Source organism: Heterocephalus glaber, unplaced genomic scaffold (assembly GCF_053883595.1).
Source record: "Heterocephalus glaber isolate CG9 unplaced genomic scaffold, H.glaber_assembly_v1.0 deba00000943, whole genome shotgun sequence".
NCBI classification, from domain to species: domain Eukaryota; kingdom Metazoa; phylum Chordata; class Mammalia; order Rodentia; family Bathyergidae; genus Heterocephalus; species Heterocephalus glaber.
The window spans coordinates 6,942,941-6,962,626 of NW_028258175.1; the positions used below are offsets into that span (position 1 = coordinate 6,942,941).

The 19,686-nt window shown below is 42.7% G+C and overlaps 1 protein-coding gene across 1 annotated transcript in view; it reads right to left on the reverse strand.

The window, feature by feature from the left end:
- The window catches only part of Otoa (otoancorin), a 69,181-nt gene that overhangs the window by 40,598 nt on the left and 8,897 nt on the right, over positions 1-19,686 (reverse strand). Inside the window, exons 5-11 of the mRNA XM_087209110.1 lie at positions 19,169-19,256; positions 18,275-18,406; positions 14,842-15,077; positions 10,200-10,303; positions 5,989-6,089; positions 4,021-4,190; positions 1,590-1,725 (exon numbers count right to left, since the gene is read on the reverse strand). Of these exons, the coding sequence (XP_087065236.1) occupies positions 1,590-1,725; positions 4,021-4,190; positions 5,989-6,089; positions 10,200-10,303; positions 14,842-15,077; positions 18,275-18,406; positions 19,169-19,256 (967 nt within the window). The remainder of the gene's footprint in view (positions 1-1,589; positions 1,726-4,020; positions 4,191-5,988; positions 6,090-10,199; positions 10,304-14,841; positions 15,078-18,274; positions 18,407-19,168; positions 19,257-19,686) is intronic.

A 19,686-nucleotide genomic window follows, 5' to 3' on the forward strand; every position in this document is an offset into this window, starting at 1 on the left:
AAAACTGCGGTAGAATTATTGATGGCTTAATCAAATTTTTCTTTAAGATCACTCACAACATCTTTTCAACTAAAAAAAATTAAAGCTGGGGTGGGGGCGTACGTCTGTGACCCTAGCATCCTGGGAGGCTGAAGCAGGAGGATCACAAGTTTGAGCCAGCCTGGGCAACTTAGCAAGACCCTGGCTCAAATTTAAAATTAAAAAGATCTGGGGGTGTAGCTCAGCGTGAAAGCCTTGAGTTCAATTCCCAGTACACCTCCCCCGCCCCCCCCCAAAAATGAAAGGGAGGACCTCAGAATTGAGATTTCAGTGGGAAAAAGAAGACAGAGGTGGAGGGCGGAGGGAAATGAGAGTCTGTATTTGCTAATTTGTCCAGAGCCTGGTCAGTAAGAGATGCAAATATCAAATGTTGAGAGTGGTGAGGAGAAATGAGTCATCACTGCCAACTTGGAGGTGGGGAAATTGTTAAATGATCACTGTTACATAGACCCTTTGGAGGGCAAGCCAGTTGGCACATGAAATGGTGAAAACAATCGAAATTCTACCAGTAGAGTCACAACTAGAAATTCTGTCCAGCAGTTTAAAAGAATGGACTGATAATATGGGTATGAATTTAACTAAATGACTGAGGTATGGGAAAAGCAAATTTTGCAGAATTATGTGCAGTGTGAGCATAAAACTAAATCGATAAATAAAACCACCCATCCAGGTCCTGAACCCCAGCTGCGATGGAATCACCGGAAGCACTTTAACACCATACACACTTAGGCCACGCGATAGACTGCTGACCACAATCCCTGGTGGAGAGGCTGTCACGCATCTAGAGCCACGCCCGGAACCCTTGCTCAGTCTGCACTATTCCAGCTGCTCCACATCCTCCTGAAGCTGGATGAAGTGCAGCTCACAAGGCCTCCCCAAGCCTCCTGAACCCAGATCTGCGTTTGAGACTCCAAGTGGTCAGGCATGGTGTGCATGCCTAGATCTCCAGCTGAGGCAGGAGGATGGCGAGTTTGAGCCCAGCCTGGGCAACCTAGCAGTGAAAGAGACCCTGTCTCAACATAAAAAATAAAAAGGGCTGGAGATGTAACTCAGTGTGAAGGCCCTGGTTTAATCCCTAGTACCACAAAAATAAATAAAAAAAATAAAAATGGGAAAAGACCCCAGGCGATCCTTATGCATGTCTCACTTGGGCACAGCTGATTTAATTCCATCTTCCTAAGATTTTTCCTTGTGCTATTTTTTTTGTCATCCTTCCTGTGTTATGCTCATCTGATCTCCTCTTCTATGGGTGGACTTAGATCCTGATTAATGCTACATGTTTTCGCTCAAAGGCCAGGCAAATGTGTTGTTCCCATTTCTCTGGCTGGTAAAACTGAAGCCAGGGCCCCGAAGACATGCATTCTGCCTGCACTTTTCTTTTTCTAGTACTGATGACTGAACTCAAGACCTTCCCACTGAGCTACATCCCTAGCCCTTTTTTATTTTTTTATCTGCAGGCAGATTTTGCTAAGTTGCCTGAGCTGGGCTCAAATGTGTGGTCCTCTTGCCTCAACCTCTCAGAGTGCTGGGATCGCAGACTCTGTCCGCACCTTCTGAACACCGGTCCGGAAGCCCCGCAGGTGGCTGCACTTGATCATCTGGTGAAGCAGGACTTGGGCCATCGTGGCATCCAGCAGCTCCAGGTCATTGTAGAAACAAACCAGCAGCCCCAACCTGTGCGGGAGGATGAGAGATGCTGGTGGAGGGCTCGGAGCTGGGGCTGCAACCGAACCCACCCCTCATCCCAGCCAAGAGGGTCACGAGCACAGTGGCTACCACTCACCAAGTTCTTTAACATGCACTTTTTTATCACAACCACCCTGTGAGGTGGGAGCTCTCCTCGGCCCCATTTCACAGAAGGGCAAAGTGAGACTCAGTGAGATCAGGCGACTTTCCAAGGTAAACAGTAGAGCTGAGACTCTCATCTAGATCCACACACCTAACCCATCTCTCACCTGGGAGGGGTCAAAGCCATAGGTAAAAGATGGTGCTGACATTTAAGAAGGGAAAAAAGAAACACTAACAGGCAAAACAGCACAAGGACAGAGGGATTCGAACTCTAACTGGGAGCAACACATCCAGGGATTAAGAACATAGATTCAGGCCAACTGGAGTTGGAAGCCCAGTTCTCCGAGATACCTGATCTCCAGTGAGTGACAACTTCCCTACAAGGTTGCTGCATACAGTTGTGCAGCACGACTACGTAGGGTGGCCCTGCCTCTCTGAACATTTAATAAAAGAGACTTGCTTTGTTCACCATAGCACATCATAATAAATATGATGAGTGAAGGAATGAAGTAACCATGACAGCTAAACGAGAAGAGGCATACCCAGTGATAAGCGTACTTCACAGTGGATACGAGGACTCCTTCATTAATGAATGTTCTTAAAGCTAAGATGAAAACTACTCAGCCTAGCATGGCCAGACTGCCAGGCTGACCACAATCAACCTGGCTCCACCATCTCAGAAAGATACTGATGTATCTGGACATGTATGCTGAAGAGAAACCTGGTCCAGGGAAAGGATATTTGAAAATATCCCTGATGAGAAAGAGAGAGCTGCTTAACTCGCGGAAAAAAGAAAAGACTCAGGAGGAGTGAGGGATAAGGTCAATGACCACCAAAGTCCAATGCATGGAATCAACCTAAATATATATCAGTAGATGAATTCATTTCAAAAGTGGTTTAGATACACAATGGAATACCATTCCACCTTTAAAAAGAAGGAAAACCTGTCATTTCCAACAATATGGATGAACCTAGAGGAAATTATGTTAAATGAAATAAGCCAGACACAGAAAAACAAATACTACATGATCTCATTTATATGCAGACCCTAATTTTTAAAAAGTTAATCTCGTAGAAGCAGAGAATAGAATTTCAGTTAGACAGGAGAAATAAATTCTGGTGATTGTGGTCACTATTGTTAATAATAATGTATTATATTCTTAACAATTGCTGAGAGAGTAGATTTTAAGTGTTTTCACTACCAAAAAAGAGAAGTGATAAGTATGTGATATAATGGATATGTTAATTAGCTTGATTTAACCATTCCACAATATATATCAAAGCATCATGTACACCATCAGTGTGTACAATTTTTGTCAATTTAAAAAATAAATTATTTTAGAAAAAATAGTATTCATTGAGTACTTACTATGTTCCAGGTATGCTTAATCCTTATGAAGATCTTAATGAGCACGGAAGATTCTTGTCTTCCACTTTGTAGATGGGAAAACGGAAGCACAGAGAGGCAATGCCACATGGCCAAGAGCACACAAATTGTGCACAGCACAGCCAAGATTAAATCCAAGAAGTCTGGCTCCAGGTCCCACATTCTTAACTGTGAGTCTTTGCCGGGGGGGGGGGGGGAGAACCATAGAAATGTGGAACTCATTTGTAGTGGGTGAAAATTCCTAGGGATGGGGGGCTGTGGTGGAAAAGTTTTATGAACAAACACTCTAAAAGCGGCTCATTTGAAAACCTTTAAGGTGATACGGTGACGTTGGAGGGACCAGTGTGACAATGAGACCCTGGAGGACAGAGAGGCGCTCACCACCCCATCCTCACTGCCGGCTCCGACAATGGAACCCTGCTTGGTCCCAGCCCTTCCAGTGGTGGCTCCTGGCCCACCCCTGCTGGAAGTGGTTCTGGGGGAATCATGATGCCATCACTAAATTCTACACTGGATCTTGTGCAGAGGCTCCCAGCTGAGTCTGATAATAGGAAGTTCTCAAAACTGGGGACCCAGGAGCTGTTTCCAATGCTTGATACAATCTAAAGCAAATGATGCACTCCCCTTGGAAAAGACCAAGTTCTAGGTATTTAAAATGTCCCATTTCCACGCTTAGAGTAGAAAGTAGCACTTGAGAAGGTGACACAAAATGCCTGGCTCACCCTGCCCCACTTCATTACTATCTAGTAATAATAGTAATTATTATTCCCTTCCTTCCCTGAGTCAGAATTGCTTCTTGAAAGACATTCCAGAGGGCCCAGGATCCACTCCCTTGCCTGTGGATGGTCGAGGTGTTCCTCATGTCGAAGCTGGAGGAGCTAATCTTCTCCAGAAATGCTCGGGCCAGTTCAGGAGTGATGTCATAGACTGTATCCAACTGCTTGGTGGCATTGTCATAGCTGATAAACAGCCCAATCTGAACAAAGACAGGAAGATGGATGAGTCGGCAGAAGTGGACCCCTGTGGCCCCATCCTGGTGATTTGTGCTGTGCCCCCATCCCAGACCCTTGGATACACCACTCAGTTCTCAACTGGCATCTGTCATTGATTTCTTAATGGTCTACAACTTTTCTTTGGTTTCCTCTCCAACTTTACTGTTATTTTTTAAGTGTTTTTTTTATATTCCAGCAGCTAAACTTTGTAAGCTAATCTTTGCACATCTATTGCTAGATTTATTGTGCTGAGGTCAGAGAATATGGTCCACAAATTTTCTGCTTTGAGGAATCAGAGTTTTTTTTTAGAAGATCAGCAAGTTTATAAATAACTCTGTGGTAATGAGGGGAAATATTTGTTCTCTTTGTAAGATACAAAATTCAGTGCATATATATTCAATTGTATTAAATGTGCTATTCAGATTCTCTATATCCTTGTTCCCCCCTTGCTTATGTGTCCAAGGGTGTCGCACTGACTGCTTCTACTACTATCAGGCATGTATCCACTTTTCCTTGTATTTCTAACAGATTTTACACTCTATATTGTGATGTACCATAACTGTATTTAAAAGAACTCATAGTTATCTCTCTCTTGTGGGTCATATACTTTATCCACATATAATTCCTTCTTACTGTTAATGCTCTATGGGTTCCTCGCTCTTTTCTACATTTTCAGATTATGGTAAGCTCCAAGGCATGCCTGACTTTAGGAGTTCCTCCAAGAGCTCAGAGCCCTAAGAATATAAAATATCTACCTTTCTGAAAAATCACTCAACAATGGGAGAGTCAAATGGAAGGGGGAAATTGTTAATCCTAGGACAAAGGTTATAAAAGTTGAAAGATATTTAAAGTACTCCCAGTCTCCTAGATAAAAGAGAAGAACTTAGTTCTGCCTCTGGTTTCATAACCAGATATTGTTGGGTCAACTGGTCTTACTAACAAGTCAATCATTTGATGCAAACTGTTCTCTCACAAGCCAAGAAAAGGTCATGGCACATATGTTTAAAAAATAATTGGAGTCAATACCCAAATTCTTTATGAAGACCTCTGTGTTGGCAGCATTCTGTAGAGGTTTTGTTCAGAGTCACGGTGCCCAAGAGATTTTGATATTATTGAGTCAACTAACCTTAGACATGTACAATCCTTTAAACTCTAGAGCCAAAATCCAATCATTCCTCCTGCTGAAGTAGCTATTAACAGAAGTCACTATAAATAGAAGTAGCTATTAACCCTTCAAAGCCTAGTGTTACATTTTAGGAATGCCCATTACAGTGGAATGTAATGAAATTGTCTATCTTCAAATTCTTGTTTCTTGAATTTTTCTAGGTAACATATATGAAATTGCAAAAAATTCCCAAAAAATGCACTCTTTGGCCTAAATGGGTTAATACCAGTTACTTTTGTTATGAGTTCATTCTTCCAAGGACTGGAAACTCCATAGCTATTGTTCTTGGCCTTTCTTGAGTATAAAAATATCCTCAAATGATTTTTGGGGGGAGTTCACAGTCAGTATTCCCTTTATATCATGTTTGTTCACATCAAACTCTTGGTTGTTCAAATTACTTCTTTTCTTAGCTCTCCTAGGCTAGAACACACTTCCACTACAGACTGCTTGGGGCCTTTTAACAAGAGTTTTCTTTAGAAAGTAAAGATATATTGGGCTAAATCAGGTACAAAATTTCTGGGCAACTTTGACTAGCTGATTGAACACTGGAGTTGTAGAATATACCTTACCCCGGGTGTATTAGTAATGGGGACATACAAAATATTTTTCCAACTTACTTCTATAGAACTAATTTTCATAATTTCTTCAAATGATAGGTGAACCATATATCTGCCCAAAATCCATAAGTTTTCTGCACTGACCCATGAAACAGAATCACCTACAGAAAAAAAACAAACACACACAGACACAGACACAAATGAATGAGCAAGTAAGTAAATGGATAAATAAAAGCCTTTCTACTGCTGTGTGATGATCAACAACATCTTTGGTGCCAAGACCTTCTTACATTCATGAAGTCCTCCAACAATCATTTATTGAGTGCTTGCCTGTAAAGCACTGCTCTACATGGGCCATGATCCCAGATGGTCACCACTTGAGACTTTGCTACTCAATGGTATGGTCCCTGGTCTAGCAGCATCAGCACTACCTGGAGCTTGTTAGACATACACATTATTTTGTATTAATCAAAACTAAAAAATACAGTCAATTATTTTTAGTTCAATTAGTTATTAAATAATCTGGCAATTTGAAGTATGTTTGGCTCTTTTATTACTGTCTCCTCTACAATCCATGAGTAATAAGTTTTAGTGATTATCATACTCATCGCCATGTTACTCTACTTGAACCAAACCAAATAACTCTTCCCTCTCCACAGGCACCCCAAATGTTCTCCAAATCTCTGCTTCCTTGGGCCCTTCTGGCCACCTCAAATGCCTTTCCTTAACCTGGGTCCAAGTCTCATCTTCAAGACTGAGCTCAAACTTCCTCTTCCCTAAGGCCTTCTCTTACCTACTTGGCCAGAAGGAATCTCTCCCTCCTGAAATTCCCAGAGGACTCTCTCTATCGGTCTGCTCTGGCATTTGAAATTTCCCATCAGCAATGTGTCAGTGGGACTTTAAGAACAATCATGTCTAAGATCCAACTGCAAGTTTCACTGAGCTGGAACTGGCTACCATTATCCCCAGTTTTACACACAGCATCGTATGGATGGCATTTGGGCAAAGAAAAAAGGGGAAGGCGGGCACATGCCTCTGGGATGCTGAAGTAGGAGAATTGCAAGTTGGAGCCCAGTGGAAGCAACAGAGGAACTTAGCCAAAACCTGTCTCAAAATAAAAAATAAAAAGCCTGGGAACATAGCTCAGTGTGAAAGCCCTGGGTTCAATCTCCCTGTGGGGTAGGGGAGACAAAGAGGAGAAGGAGAAGGAGGGAGGGAGGGGGAGGAGGAGGAGGAGAGAGAAGGGAAAAGAAGAGAAGGGAAGGGAAGGGAGAGGAGGGAAGGGAGGGGAGGGGAGGGAGAAGAGAAAGGAGCATGTGAAACAGTTGCTAAAAGCTGTTTCAGGAGGTGTGGGCAGTGGCTGATGCTCAAATGACCTGGCGAGGTGGCTTTTGCATGAGCTGATTCACAAGAACCTCTGGATGCCTCCCCCAACCTGGAATCAGAGGCGTGCAGATCACAGGGGACTCTGAACACTTGATGTGGCTAATGAAGGACAGGATGGCCCCAGGAGTGGTAGAGAATTGGGGAAGAGGAACTAATTATTAAGCATGAACTGTTCTTCTGCAGACCCATGATCTCCAAGCTTGGGACATTTTTAATAGTCAAAGTATTTCCAGTTACCTCAAGGACAATCATGGAATAAACAATCTAAGGTCCAAATAGATTGGATTTCATTCACTGAGTTTAATAATGAAAGTTAGCATAGAGGAATTCTAGAAGGAAAATCTGTCACTAATTAAATTCTGGTAATAAAGACTTGGAGAAGTCTAGAGGTTGAGTGACTTTATCAGGGTTACTCAGTATGAGATTCGGATTCCTGGCAGCCTTATTTATAGGCAGAGGGAATCCTACTATACACTTAAGACATTGATTACAATGTTGTTTAATGTTCCTTACAAGCAAATCTCAAAGTTTAATTCCAGGGAGATGGATTAATTGACATTCCTTTCCCTCCACCCCAGCTGGCTTCCTTTATGCTTCCCCAACCCACTAATCTCATTCCCATCCCAGGACTTTTGTATTTCTTGTCCCTCCGCCAAGAATGTCCTTCCTCTAGAACCTCACATGACAGATTCCATCTCCTCATCTTGGTCTTAATTCATGTCACCTACTTGAGATTCCTTAATCCAACTAACAGCCCTTGGGCCAAATCCAAGCTACAACCTGTTTTTATACAGGCTGGAAGCCAAGAATGGTTTTCATAAATTTTTTTCCTTTTATTAGTACATGTCTTCAGTACATGATGATTACATTCACTGCAGGGAATTGGTACATGTGTATAACACATTTCAGCTCCCCTCTTTCCCCCTCCCTCTACCCACCTTTTATTTTCCCAGCATCATTTGTTTATCTTACACGACCTTATAAAGCTAATTATCATATATACAGATTGAAAACCAGACTAATAGGCCAAAGGGTCTTCATATCTTTAAATGGTTGGGAGGAAAATCAAAAGTAGACTAATGTTAGGTTACATGTGAAAATCATGTTAATTTCAAATTTCACTGAAAAGTTTCATGGGACACAGCCCTGCCTATTGAGCTACCATCCTTGGATGTTTTCACAATGCAACATCACAGACTATAAATATTTATTCAGCTTTTAAATGCCCTTTACATTAAGTATTTGCCAAGCACTATTCTAAAGTAGTAACCCTTCCTGCAGTATCGATCTATTTTTTCTTGTTATGGTTTCGATATAAAATGGCCCCCGAAGCCTCATGTGTTTGGGAGCTGGTTGGATTACAGGAGCACTGTAGCTGGCTTGCTGCTAGGAGGTGGGGTCCTGCCAGAAGGATGGATCCCTGTGCACCTGATCTGAAGGTCATATTTCCCTTTTGGGCTCCTCCCTTCTCACTCTGTTTCCGGGCCAACATCACATGAGCAGCTTCCCTCCACCAGGCCACTCTGTCTCCCAGACTCAGCCGACCATGGACTGAAACATGAGCCACATAACCCTCTCCTCCTGTAAGTTCTGGGTGTCAGTACTATGTCTCAGTGCTGAGAAAGTGACTAAGAACCCCTCTTCCTAGCAGCTTCTCCTGAGTTCCCTCTCCTGTCTTCCTCCCTCTCCCTTCCTTTCTTTCCTCACTCTCTCCTCATTTAAAAATTTTCTCCCTCTACCCTTCTACAATAAAATAATAGGTAGGGCCATGACAGTGGAAATTTTGTCTTATTTTCTTCTGTGTCCTCAGCTGCTGACACACAGTGGGCTGTCTTTAAGGTTTAAAAGTTTATTCTATTTACATTACTGACATTAAACCCTTAACGTGTTGAAGGTATCTGCAATTGCATTGCTAATCTACATATCCATGCTTTTCCACATTTTTTCTCTCAACTGTGCTAAAATATACATAATATAAATTTCAGTGTCCTAATATCAATTGTTCGCTTTGATGGCATTAAATAGAGTCCTTCCTCAGTATCCACTGGGGTTTGGTTCCAGGACCCCCAGAGATACCCAAATCCTCAGATACTCTACTCACTTGGGTGAATAAAATGGTGTGGCTTTCGCATGTAACCTCCACCCCTGCTCTCTGTGGACTTCAAATCATCTCCAGATTGTTTAGACCTAATACAATAAGTGTTATAAAATAGTTGTTCCACAGTATTGTTTAGGGAATAATGACCAGAAAAAGTCTGTACATGTTCAGCACAGGTGGATTTTTCTTGAGTATTTTCCATCCACAGTCAGTCGAACCCATAGATGTGGAACTCACAGACACAGAGGCTTTACTGGGTTTCCACACTCTGGGTTTATACCATCACCACCACCCATATCCAGAATTTTTTGCATCTTACAAAACTGAAACTCTACCACCATTCCAATTTCTCTTTTTATGAACTTGACTATGCTACGACATAGACATTTAATAAATATTTTTCAAATAAATGAATCCTGACCTATTTCCACTTTGGTTGCCAGGAAGCTCAGAGCTAAATGTCTGTGCTTTATTACCTAGGTTTCTTCATTAAAGTATCTCACCTCCATTTAATACAGACACTTTTATATAGATTTTGAACTTGTAACCCTATTCTAAAAGTTCTCACCGAACCTAAGATGTGCTAAAAAATTAGGACACGTTGTTAATTGTAAGATACAGATACATCCTCACTTCAGACACTTCAATATGGGAAGTGTTTACATGTGAAATGGGGTTTCATTCAGAAGCCCTTCTGGAAATGGGAGAGAATGGTAAAAATCACAAGTGATCAAGCACCTATTTGGAGGGTGGGCTTCCCCCAAATACTCCCCCAGCGCAAGCTCACCAGGGGCATGGGAGGATGTACGCAAGATCCCCGTCATCCAGGAGTACAGAGCTCTCTGGGCACCAGCCGAAGTTCGGTCATAGAGATCCTTGAACAGTGCAGATCTGAAGAAAGCAAACACGGCCATCATTAATAAGCAACAGGTGGAGGGTGCTCGACCGGGAGTCAGGGGGATAGATGAGCCAAAGCCATCGTGCACCGAGACCCTCCCTGCTCCTTCGCTAGACACAGCTATTTTCCCAACTCTCATCTTCCCCTTCACAGCTTAGCACCTTCCAGAGTGGTCTCCACAAAAGGTCTCCACTTCCTCCCTTCTGGGTCCTTCTTTGTTCTTGTAACAAAACAGCTTTATTGAGATATAATTTACGTGCCTATAATTTATCTCCTTACAGTGTACAATTCGGTGGTTTCCGGTTTTTTCTCAAAGTTGTACAGTCTCATCGTTATGAATTTTAGAACATTTTAAGCACTTCAAAAAGAAACACCAAGCCCTTGGCTTTCAGGCCCTCAACCCTCAGTCTTCCCAATGCCCAGAAACCGGTAATGTACTTCCTGTCTGTATAGCTTTGCCTGTTCTGAACACTTTCTCTAAAAGGACGAACATGGTATATTCTGTCTGGCTTCTTGCACTTGGCACGAGGCTGTCTTTCTTTTAGTTTTTTGTTCTTGTTTTGCTTTCGTTTTTGCTCTGAGGCAAGGTCTCACTATGCAGCCCAGGCTGGCCTTGAACTCACGATGTATGTGGCCAGGCTGGCCTCCAATTCATACTTTGGCCTCAGCCTCCCAAGCACTGGGATTACATGCATAGGCCACCGCTCTCTCTTGGCATGATGTTTTCAAGGTTCATGCATGTCATAGCGTGTATCAGCCCTTTTCTCTTTTAAGAGCAAGAGTAGGTGAAAGGGCTGGGGAAAGATGTAGATTTTTAAAACGTAAAAAAAAAAAGGTTAACATCATTGAAGGGAAAGCGTGCCCATTTGCAAAAATGCTGGCTCTGTTACTTCCTATTAGCATCACCTAATGTGAATTAGTCTCTCTGTTATTTAGTTTCCTCGTATGAAAAATGGGTATGGAATTAATGGCATCATCCTACAAGGAGAGGGGCAGCAGGGTAGAGTGGGAAAGGTAGCAATAGGGTCCAGGAGAGCTGGACTAAGCTCAGGTTAGGTCGGATTCCATGAGACTAATGGCTCTGTGCTCCAGAGAGACCAGGCCAGACGCTGCTGTGCCCTTCTCCCACAGGAGGAAAGCACAGAGATGCCCTCTGTGAACAGAGCCCGCCCCATAACGGCAGTCCCACCATGCCTTCACCTGGGACGTCGCGGCCTCCAGAGCTGTGAGAAACAGATGTTTGTGGTTTAAGCCACCTATGGTATTTTTATGACAGGGACCCAAACTGACTAAGATAGTCAGGTAAGCATCATGGCTAGCTAGGATTTAGTGACACTTTGTTTTCATTGTATTTACTTTTGTGATTGCTTTTACCTAAAACAATAGATACTGGTTTCTCATTTATGATAATGGTATCAAATTTACACGTGCGTGCATGCGTGTGTGCGTGTGCGTGTGCGTGTGTGTGTGTGTGTGTGTGTTACTGCCAATGGAACCCAGGGCCTTTATTTTAAGATAGGGTCTCACTAAGTCACTAAATTGCCCAAGCTGGGGATTGAACTTGCAATCCTGAGGGCTCAGCCTCCCAGAGTGCTGAGATTACAGTTGTGCGCCACCTCATTTAGCTCAAATTTACTTTTAAAATAAATATTCTTAAGGAAAAAAGATGAGTCATTAAAAAGAACAACATGAAATAAATCATGGTGCAAATGGATAAATGGGGCAGAACCCGCAGGGGCGGCGCCCCGTGGACTGAAATTTCAGGGGCCCCATTCTGGTCAGCGTCTCCCACCTCTACAGACCGTAGCACAGTACATCAGGTTAAATTCCCTAAAAAGGAGAATTAAGTGGCTGCATAACACCCACATTTATTGTTTGGGAGTGTTTCTATTGATGAATTATTTTAATTTTATGAGTTTTATTATACAATGTGTACTTAACAGGAAAATAAAGTAAAATATTAAATTGTAATATGTATTTAGTGTTTACAATAAACATTAACATTTTCAGCATCAACTGTTTGCTTACAAAATCTAAAAAATAACAGAGATAAATTCCTATATGAACTACAGTGAAAATACAAATGAAACTCTACAACAAAAATAATCTTTACTTCGAGTATCACACCCAAGGCAGTTTTCACATGTGAAGGCAGTATGTTCCACACAGAAGCATCACTCACTGGGACAGTGCATGTGTTTTGCTTTCCTGTCTTTTTTCATAGGACACACTTGACATCTTGCTGGCCTTGCTGTTTTGCTGGAAGTTCTTTTTTTTTTTTTTTTTTTTGGTACCGGGGATCGAACTCAGGTCCTTGCACTTGCACAGCCGGCAGCAAAACCACTGAGGTAAATCCCCGGCCCAGGAAGTTCTTGCGATGTTTCACCTGTCTGTTCAGAGGTCTGTTCCAGCGTTCTTCTGCAGAGTTCTTTGAGCAGATATCTATTGTTCTTCCCCAGTTGTAATTGATCTTTTATGAATTCCAGCCCCAATTCTCTCAGAAAATCTCCCTGTGATAGTTTGCACTTGCTATTTTCTTGGTAAACTATGGTACTGTTTATGCCTGACATGATTAGGAGGGAGTAAAACACAACCATTGGCCAATGGTTTCAAGTGACATCATAGTTACTGCATAACTCGTCAACATCTGTCTACTTTGCCTTTTGTTTTGTTGTAAAATGTGACCATTTCTGGCTTCATTTATGTTGAGCATTCACTATCAATCTTTTTTTATTTTTGTTTTTTGAGACAGGGTTCACTATGTAGTCCAGGCTGGCCTTCGACTCACTATGTAGCACAGGCTGACCTTGAACTCACAGGATCCTCCTGCCCCAGCCTCCTGACTGCTGGAATTATGGAATGCAGCACTATGCCCAGCTTCACTTCAAGCTTATCGTCATGGTGTAACACTGACAGTCTCAATACTACTTTGTTTTTCTTCACCATGTAGGAGGCCAATGCTACGTCTTTCTGAAATCCAAAGATGGTACTATACATTTCTCTATTGCGGACTTGGAACATTTTTTTCGGGAATCTCGGCTTTACTCTCGCTTATCGTTCCTGTGCTGGTCAACTGGTGTTCTTTTAGCAAATGTAACATCAATGGGTAACTAGTTAACCATTGTCAAATGTGATATTTCCACTATTTTTTGAAATAGGTACAAGCAGTCTGTTCCCAACTTCATATGGTTTATTACTGCACAAATGAAGACCTGGTGGCTGAGTTTCAGGATAAATTTCTAAATTCAAGGTGTAAAATGTCTTCCCACCTACTAGAGCATAGAGCATATATTTTTATATCATATTTGGAAGGTTTATTTGGCATGTTCAAAGCTATAACAACCATGAAATGATGCAAGTTGTCCATCAATTGTCATGTATTCAGATGGTGTATAAATTGTTTGACAGCTCAAAACAAAGCTTTCAAAAATTGAGCAAATAGCAGCCAAATTGTTGATTTTTTTCTTTCTTGGCGAGTCTTTCTTTTGTCAAAACATAGGCAATTTTGAAGGAAACCAAATCTCTTGAGTGTCATTGTTCTCAAAATCTCAACACCACATCTGTCACTTCTCCATAAATTCTTTAGATTCTGACAATTAGAATGATAACGTCCTGCTATGAAGGCTTTTAGTTCAGATCATGAGGCGTCATGATAAATATATTTTAAGTATTGCTACTGGTGTGTATAGAATGTTTTACTTGTATTTCATTATTAGTGTGCTTCACAACACCTGGTAGCATATCGTCCATTGCAAGCAACACTGAATCACAGTGCTGGCATCCAGTCCAATAGGTTTCACCTGTGGCAAGAACCTAATAATATTTTCCATCCTAGTTCTAACGTTGGATCGTTCAGGTATAGATGGCCATTTTGCAGCATTTCAACTAATCAAATATTTATTTACGTTACTGTTTTCTTCTTCATCAGAGTTAAGGTCTTCATCCAAATCAAGGTCTTCATCCTCTCCTTCTCTATCTGTCATGTCTCCATCTCATGCCATAACTTCTTCAGCTTACAGATCCAAGTCATCTTCAGTAGCTGAGTCACCTGGTGACTCACTTTCAACCTCCTCCCATAGTTGAAAAAGCAGATTTTCATGAGACATTGTACTGAATTGGGCTGATTCTACAAGAAAAATCAAAAGAAGACATTCCATAAAACAAATTATAAATGCACAAAAATGGAACATGGAGCGTGAGGTGGGTAAAGACTCACTTGTTCTTGCTTTAACAGACATGTGTACACCTTGCCATCCGTCTACCAAGTGAGTGAGCACAAAGATCGCTTCCTGTGTCCCCCAGCACAGCTAGAGAGACACACCGCTGCCTACCATTAGGCTGAAGTAAGTATTTCCATTAGGAAAGTACAGTTTGGACGTCTGCTACCCAACAAGAGGCACCGAGGGTAAACTTCTCCAGAAGGTGCAATCGGCCTGTGCCCTTGTCACTTTCGGCCAGGTGTCACCTCCTGCAATGCTCTCAGAGGCCCCAAGGGACAGCACAGAGGTAAGCAGGTGGAGGAGGCACTCACAGGTCCTTAAAGGCATCCTCGCGCAGGTGCCGGGGCAGCCTCTCGGTGACCTCTGGCTGGAGAAAGTGGGCTGAGGAACCCCTCAGCACCCTGTCCAGGATCTCCACACACTCCAGGGAGTTCAGCACCTGGAAACACCTCTCCAGCGTGACGAGAAACAGGCTTCGGTTCACACCAGGACTCTGCAAGGCTTGTTCCCGAATCTCTCTCAAGTCAATGACAATGTCCTTCAGGTCCTACAGGAATGAGAGAGGCCAGGGTAACCTTGTGAGCCACCTCTCCTTTCATAAGCCCTGGGAGGGACCACATACTGCGGCGGGGGTACAGTGCAGGATCATTGTTTAATACCATGGCCTTTTCAATACCAGCCCTTTTATTTTGAGACAAGGCCTTACTAAGTGGTTAAGTTGCCCAGACTGGGGCTCTCACTTGCAATCCTCCTGCTTCAGCCTCCCAAAGTGCTGAGATGTGAAAACTGCTATAATTTTCCATCACCTGCAGGACAAAGGCCTTTGCCAGCTCCATCTACCCTAGGCAACTTCTCATTCTCTAGATTCACCATGCCCATCACACCTGAGGCCCTTAGTCTACCTGAAATTCTCACCACTTCCTCTTCTCCTAGTAAAACCCAGCTCATCCTTAAGGCTGGCCTCAGTTGTCACGTCCATGGTGAAGTCTCCTCTGTTCTTCTCTGACCTCCTACTTTAAAGATGCTCGTGAACCTGCCTTTCCTCCAAGCCCATGGTTCTTAACTCTGACTGCATATCAGTATCACCTGGGGAGTCTTAGAAAGTCCTGATCTCCAGCAGCACTACCTAACATCTGATTTAATTGGTCGGGGGTAGAGCCCAGGCATCTGATTCTAAGTGGTAGCCAAGGTTGAGCCAGGGAAGTCCTTGAGGCCCAAGCCATGTGGATAGCAGAGCCCCGGTACCTAGAAGACAATGAAAAATAGCCAGTTCAAATGAATGAAGAATCATTTGAACCACGGAACCCAGGAATACATCAAGGTTTAGTCACAGCCTGATGATCTCTCTGCTCTTCACCCCATGCACCCTCAAATAACAGCCACAGAGCAAATATGCACCACCTCATTTAATTCACATGACAACTCTTTACGATAAGCCCCACAGATACTGGGGTCAGGCATTCCTAAGTTCAAATCCCAGGGCCCTCACAGTTTCTATGTGTGTTCTCAAGAAAATTGTTTTTAAAAGGTCTCAGCTTCCTCCTCTATAAAATGGAGATAAAATCAATACCTACCTTGTAATTTGTATAAGATTTGAACAAGACAATGAATGTCAAATGCCTGGTACCCAGTAATCCTCCACCACTGTCCTGTGCTACTACTATCTCAGCATCACAAGTGACAAAAACAAGACAGAGAATAAGCAACAGGCCCAAACATACCCAGAGCTGAGATATTAAATATGTATTTGATTTCAACCCCATGATTTCACCTTGACTGAGTGTTTCCTAATTTCATCATTAGCTGTCAGTGGCTGAACAGTGGTTAAGATCACACTTAGAGATTCCTAAGCAGGGACCTGCGGATAGAACTTGGGATGTCTGAAAATTGGAGAAAACTGCACTCATTCTTCCCAACACAGAGCTGACAGGTAGCATTTCCTTCAGGGATGAAGGTAGGCAACAAGGCACTACAGAGGTAGCAGAATCTTTGACTTTGTCATCAGACAAAATCACCGTCACTTTCATAATGCATTACAGTTACTGCAGGTATCTTACAACCTCATTTACACTCAATACTTCCTCTAAACTGCAGAAGTTATTAGATGTGCTGCTAAATTGTGATACTTCATGAGTTAATAAAGAAGCCCCTAAATTACGCTCCCCCAAATGTATTTGTTTTGTACATTTTGATAAATGTTTTTCAATGTAACTGGCTTCCTTTGCAATCTTTTGTATTTTAATTTATAGATCTTAAAATATTATTTGGCTGGGCGTGGTGGTACATGCCTGTAACTCTGGCACTCAGGAGGTTGAGGGAGGAGGATCACTGTGAGTTCAAGGTCAGCTTGGGCTACGTAGTGAGTAGGCCAGCTGAACTACATAAAAACAAAAAAACAAAAAGCTGTCTCAAAAAAACAAAAAATAGAATAAAATAAAACATTATTTGGAGGAGCCCGCAGATTTCACCAGATGCCAGCAGGGCTTGCAGCTGGGGTCAGAAACCCAGTTTCCAACCTCAAATTTCCTATTTCCAATCTGTGTCACCTGAAGTTATTTAACCACCCTCTCCAAGCCTCAGTTTCCCCATCTGAATATTGAAATAGTAAGATTTTTATTCATCTCCTTTCAAAGGGTCCTGGAGAAGATTCAGTGGTCTATGCATATTAAACCCTTAGAACAATGTTCAGCAAGCTATTTGTCCCAAAGGTTAAAAGTAGCCCACCACCTGCTTTTGTCAATAAAATTTTATTGGAACACATCCATACCCATCCATCTATAGCCCAGGACCAAGGTTTCATGCTGTAATGGCAGAGTTGAATGTGACAGAGATTATATGACCTGAAAAGCCTTAAATGTTTACTACCTGGCCTCTTACAAAAAGCTTGCTGATCATTCCATTAAAATAATAACTCACACACAGGAAACCCTCAACAAACTTCAAGCCATATTATTGTTATAGCTCATGTGCCCATTTTTGCCATATTTTTGCACTGCCTTTACTATGATGCACTTCATACTTTTCTTTAAGCTGAGTCCTTATTTTTAAAAACACCTTAAATTCATTGCAAAAGAAAATATTAAATCCCTACCAAACTGGTTTGATGTATTTAACAGACATGAAAGTAAGTATATGATTGAGGACTGGATATGTAGCTCAATGGTAGAGAGCTTGCCTAGTATGCATGAGGACCTGGGTTCAATCCCAAGCACTGCAATCAATAAATAAGTTTATGATTATCAAAATGTTTAAATGGTTCATTTCCTTTTAGAAAACACTGCTCCACATTAAATGTCTGCAATAAGGAAAATTCTAAGCCTTATCTTTTTGGGTCTCAAGAACTGTCTGAGTCTCAGAGGCCCTGCTCTGTGATGATATCACACCACTCGGCTTATTTTATGGAAATCATCTGTCTCTCCTTTTGTATGCACTCCAGACTCTAAGCTCCTTGAGGACAGGGCCAGTCTTTCACCTCGATGTCTACTGGGGCATAGTAATTATTCATTAGGTCCTTATGTCCCCTCATGTCTTAGAACCTACAAGAATACAAATGACAAGGTTCTTAATTTGAACTTTAGAGAAAGGAAGAAGGAAGCCTAGGTCCTAAAGCTCCTGGTAGGTTAGAGGAAGGAGAAAGTGAGAGAGAAATGAAAGGCCACAGACTGGGTCAGTTCAATTTGATTCAATTCAACAAGCACCAACTGGCCCTGACTTCTCCTCCTCCAAATGCCAAGAACTCCTCACCAAGTGGTCGTGCTTGTCTTCCAAGAGGCATTTCATGGCAGTGCGAAACTGCTGAACATCAGATTTCCTCAGGTCCGCCAGTAGCTTCTGGGGCTGGTACAGTCGCTGCTGCAGATGATTTTCCATGGCTGCCTGGACACAGGTGATGAGACAGTGGTGAGGATGGAGGGACCAGAGCACTTGGTCAGCACCCTGGCCAGCGGCCCGCCCTGTCTCCCTCCAATTCCCTGCAGAGTCCACAAGCTGGCCGCCTGCACATGGGTTTGGTTTGGCCAGTCCCAAAATTTTGAAATAGCTGCAGACACTGAAAAGTCAACAAATGCTTCCAGAAATCCAAATTTCCAACTTCAACTTGAAAATACAAAGATTGGGCGGCACGAGGTATGCATCCCCTTCTGGTGACCACCAACGGGCCAGGGCCAGCTCCTTGCTCATCACAAACTCAGCCAGCCTGGCTTCCCCTCTACATGGCCCACTTGGTCCCTGCAGGTAGTTAAGGTTGACCTCGGGCCACGAGGTTGAGCACCCCAGATGTGCTGCTCTTCTAACACAAGCTATCAGCCCAGGAGCCAAATTCATGTAGAATGAACAACCACTTAGCTCTGGATGGTTATGTGAGAAAGAAATAAACTAAACTGTTTGAGCTGTTTTATTCTGGAGTCTCTTGAATACAGCAGCTTAGTCTATACCCTAATATACCATGTCTCCATCAAAAGTGAGAAAATGAGAGACAGAAGAGCTTGTATGTTTCAGGAAAAATTGGGCAGAACATTCCTCTTTGTGGAAGTGAAGACTCTCGCTATACCTGGGACACTTCCTCCACTTTCCTGACCCCTGGGTTTGCAGTCTATGAGCAATGGGAGCAGAAAGTGCAGATGGGTCTCCAGTACACACCTGCAGGCTGGGAAGGGTGACGGCAACATTCCAGGAATTCAGGTAGTCCAGGACTTGGCGGGACAGGTCAGCTGTCCACCCGTGGGCACTTCAGTCAAAGACAAGGGGGAGAAAGTTAAGACAACTTCCCCTACAAGTGGCACTGCACTAGCAGTGGAAATGGCATTAGATGCCAGGAACTTTGTACGTGGAAGTAGGAGGCACATTAACCTAGCACAGTGATTAGGGGAATTTCCAATTCAGGAATCTGCCTGGATCCAATTGCCTCAAAATGCTTATCAATTTCTGAGCTGTATGCAGTATTCTAATTCCCTTAACAATCCACAGGGACTGACTAGGGTTGAATATGGGCTTGTAAATATAATTCTCCCTTTACTAAGTATAAAAAGTAGAAGCTGAGATGCCCCAGGAGGTTGCAAGAGTATAGTTGAGAGTGGGCTCCAAACTTGGATTTGAATCCAGGCTCTAGCTCTTTTTTTTTTTTTTTTTTTTTTTTGATGCCAGCGATCGAACTCAGG